The sequence below is a fragment of the Manacus vitellinus genome, unplaced genomic scaffold, assembly GCF_001715985.3.
Source record: "Manacus vitellinus isolate BGI_N305 unplaced genomic scaffold, ASM171598v3 scaffold_74_pilon, whole genome shotgun sequence".
Taxonomy (NCBI): Eukaryota; Metazoa; Chordata; class Aves; order Passeriformes; family Pipridae; genus Manacus; species Manacus vitellinus.
The window spans coordinates 1,475,903-1,479,298 of record NW_021940780.1 but is presented as its reverse complement, the minus strand read 5'-3'; the positions used below and the strand labels follow the sequence as shown (position 1 = coordinate 1,479,298).

General features: G+C 50.1%; 1 protein-coding gene across 1 annotated transcript in view; it reads left to right on the top strand.

Moving 5' to 3' along the window:
* Positions 1–11: 11 nt before the first annotated feature.
* DPYSL2 (dihydropyrimidinase like 2) overlaps positions 12–3,396 on the top strand; it is a 55,427-nt gene continuing 52,042 nt past the window's right edge. Inside the window, exons 1-2 of the mRNA XM_029964551.1 lie at positions 12–83; positions 450–816. Of these exons, the coding sequence (XP_029820411.1) occupies positions 466–816 (351 nt within the window). The 5' untranslated portion in view covers positions 12–83; positions 450–465. The remainder of the gene's footprint in view (positions 84–449; positions 817–3,396) is intronic.

The following is a 3,396-nucleotide window of genomic DNA, read 5'->3' as shown; positions in this document are numbered from 1 at the left end:
GCTTTGGCTCCAACCTGATCGAGTCCATTTGCCAATTCACCACTCGCATCACTTCCGGAGCAGTCCCCAGTTTCTGCTGCAGAGTGAGCATTTTTTTTTTTTAATTATTTTTTTAATTTTTTTTTTCCTCTCTCTCTCCTTTTCCCTCCCTCCCCATCTGGATGCTGGGAACTTGAAACCTCCTCCCTTGATTGCAGCAGGATCTGCCCCATCCTTTTCCCTCAACTTTGCGCTGCATCAAAGAGCCACAGGCTGGCCGGTGGCTGTGATGGGGGCAGGGGACCTGCGGGGCACAGCCCTTTGCAGCTGATGCTGCCGTGTCTTTAGGACCCAGAGCCATCGCTTTTCCTTTTTTTTTATCCACCTCTCCTCTCCCCGCGTGTGTGCTCGTGTGTGTGTGTGTGTGAAGGACCCTCCTGGTTACTGCTGTTGTTATTCCCCCTCGGCAGGGAGACCACCCGAGCCATGGCTGAGAGGAAGCAGAACGGGCGGCAGGGCGAGGAAGAAGAGGTGCCAGCCTTCTTCAAAAACCTGGGCTCGGGCAGCCCCAAGCCCCGGCAGAAATTCTGTGGCATGTTCTGCCCGGTGGAAGGCTCCCTGGAGAACAAGACCATCGACTTCGACTCGCTCTCGGTGGGCCGGGGATCCAACAAAGTCGTGGCAAAGCAGAAGGATGTCGCCCACCTGGGTCCGGATGCTCCGTCCGTGTATTCCAGGCAGAGCGGGAAGGGAGGGGAACCATCTGTTGATTTCGGGAGAAAGGTGGAGATCAGGAGTGCCACGGGGAAGGAGGCGCTGCAGAACCTGAATGACAAGGTGGGTGCACGTATTTATATCCGTGTGTGTGTGTGTGTGAGGTGAACTCGAGCACACCACAGGCTGCAGAGGGGATGGATCCTTTCACATCCAGCTTTTTACGTCCCCTGCATCCATGTGGCAGCCTGTGGGAAGCAGCATCTCTCCCGGAGCCTTCTCTGCAGGTCTGTGTGTGTGCACAGGGAGGGGGCAGAAGAAAAAAGGAGCCCCCCCGTTGCCCCCACAAACACCCTTCCCTTCCCCTCCCCGCCCTCCTGGTTGAGGAGAAACCCCGACTTTTCTGCTCCTTGGGCAGATTCCCCCGGCACAAGGGCAGGGAAATGCCCCACCCAGGCGGCGAATGCAGCTCACAAATGCGATTGTTAAGCAAAGGAGCATCAATGAGCCTCCACCTACAGGGATCAAATCCCTGCAGGATTCTTCCAGGGGAAACACCTGCCCCTCCTCCCAGGCACCGGAGTGACCCCTGGGACCTGTATTTCGATGCCAGTTTTAAGCAGGGCCTCTGGCTACAGTGGGAATTTTTGACTCGGGAAGATCTGGGACTTTTACAGGAACGTGGCATTCTCCTAAAAACCCACTGAACTCCTCCCAGGTTTTTAAGACTCCTGAGGATGTTTTCTCACCCTCTGTATGTGCCAGGGTGTCATAAAGCCCATCCCCTTCCTGAGGCAAAACCCACTGAACCCAGAGGTCTGGCTGACCGTGCCCACTTGGTTTTCACCAATAAATAGATTTAAACGAGCTTCATTCAGAGCTGAGCCATGGAATACTCTGGGCACTCCTCTGACAATGCTGGCTCCTCTGCAGAGGCTGGAAGAGCAGGAATGAATGAAGCAAAACCCACCAGCAGACTGATGAACTCCTGGTTCTGGGCAGGAGTTTCTCCCAGTGGGTTTAGAGCAGTGCTGTCTTCTGGAAACTGTTTCTAGGATGTGCCTCCTGATTTTTAATGGGTTGCACGTGCAGGGCAGAAAATCTGCCTGGAATTCAGAATATGGGCTTGTTCATCATTTTCCCCTGCTTTCAGAAAAGTATTCCTGGAGGTCACATTATAAAAATAGAAATCAGAGACTCATCCTGCCTAAATCACCCCCAAGGCTCCATCCACCCTCTTTCCACCCTTGAGCTGCTCTCCTGAGCTCACAAAGGCAGGCCCAGCTTTGCACAAGTCCTGCACAGCAGCCTTAATTAGGAGGGGGACGTGCCCCACGCTGCTCCCAACCTGATTTTCCAAACCCAGACAAAAGTTTGCCACCCCACATGCCTGAGGTTCGCTTTGACCATGTTGGAGTGCCTACTAATGGAGTAGTTTTCCATGATTAATTAGTCTCGTTGGACTAATCAAGGTGCATCTCAAGAATTAAAGGGCCTTTTCATCTTGAGGAGTCAAAGGTTCTGCAATTCAGGACACTTTAAGAACTAATTTTGGACAATCTGATGTCCTGTGGGACAGAGGTACAAACAGGTGATATATCAATTCTGAAAAGATCAATTATTTTCTGATTAAATGGTACCAGCACAATAAAGACTTTAATTACAGTACTGTGAAAAAGCAGAATCCACACAGAATATTAATAACAATTTTTAAAAAATTGTGTTATTTGGTTCTATTTTTAAAGATTGGTGTATAAATGTTAATCGAGGGTATGAAATAGTGGGATGGTGCAAAACACTTGAGTTGTTTCTCATCAGCTTAACAAAACACTGATGCCAGTGGATGGTGTTGTGAGGGGTTGTGTGTATTTGGGTAAGTGCAGTCTGTTGTGATGAATGACATGCTATGGATTGGCACTTTATTGCAGGAATGTTTTAGCTTTGTTTTTCCAGCTGACTGCACCCAAAGCTTGAATCAATGGTTAAATCCTCAGCAGGTAAAATTGGCTTTGTAGCTTTAAACCAGAGTCATCCTCTCTGTCACTTATAGAGAGATCTTGTCTTAATCTCCACTGGAATAATTAACAAAGCAAGGATGGACAAGCTATTTGTTATTTTTCTTTCTGAGGTCTTAACTGTCAAGAGGATAAAAAAGGGAATGCAATTATTCCACATTAAATAGCAATATATTGTCCTGCAGGCCAAGATAAGGGTAATCAAATCTCTTTGTGCCTGTCCTGACCAGGCCATTCTGTAGGCATCTATCATGTGCTGCCTCTGGGTCATTGCTGCCTCATAATTCAGGGTTAAGACCATCTCTGGAGGCACCAGGAAGGCTCAGTCTCAGTTGAAGCAGCGTTTGCAGCTCAGCCTCTGGAGACAGCGTGACCTGTTCAACAGGTCTGCAGCTCAGAGCTGAGCCAAGCTCTGCTGCTTCCAGCTGCTTCCAGGGAACTTGGAGAGTTCCCTGTGCTCCTATTTCCCATCTGAACTTTGTCATCCTCCCTGTTCCCACTGCTGCTGGCTGGTTCTGGAGCTGCTGGGTTGGTGTCTGAGCCCAGCTTGGTGCTCTGAGGCCTGAGCTCAGCCCTGGGGCAGGTCAGGGATGTCACAGTCAAAGCTGGGATTTCTTCAACAAGGCAGCAAACCCTTGGCCTGGCTCTCAGGAACTGCTGTGCACCCTCCTGTGCTGGGATCTGGTGG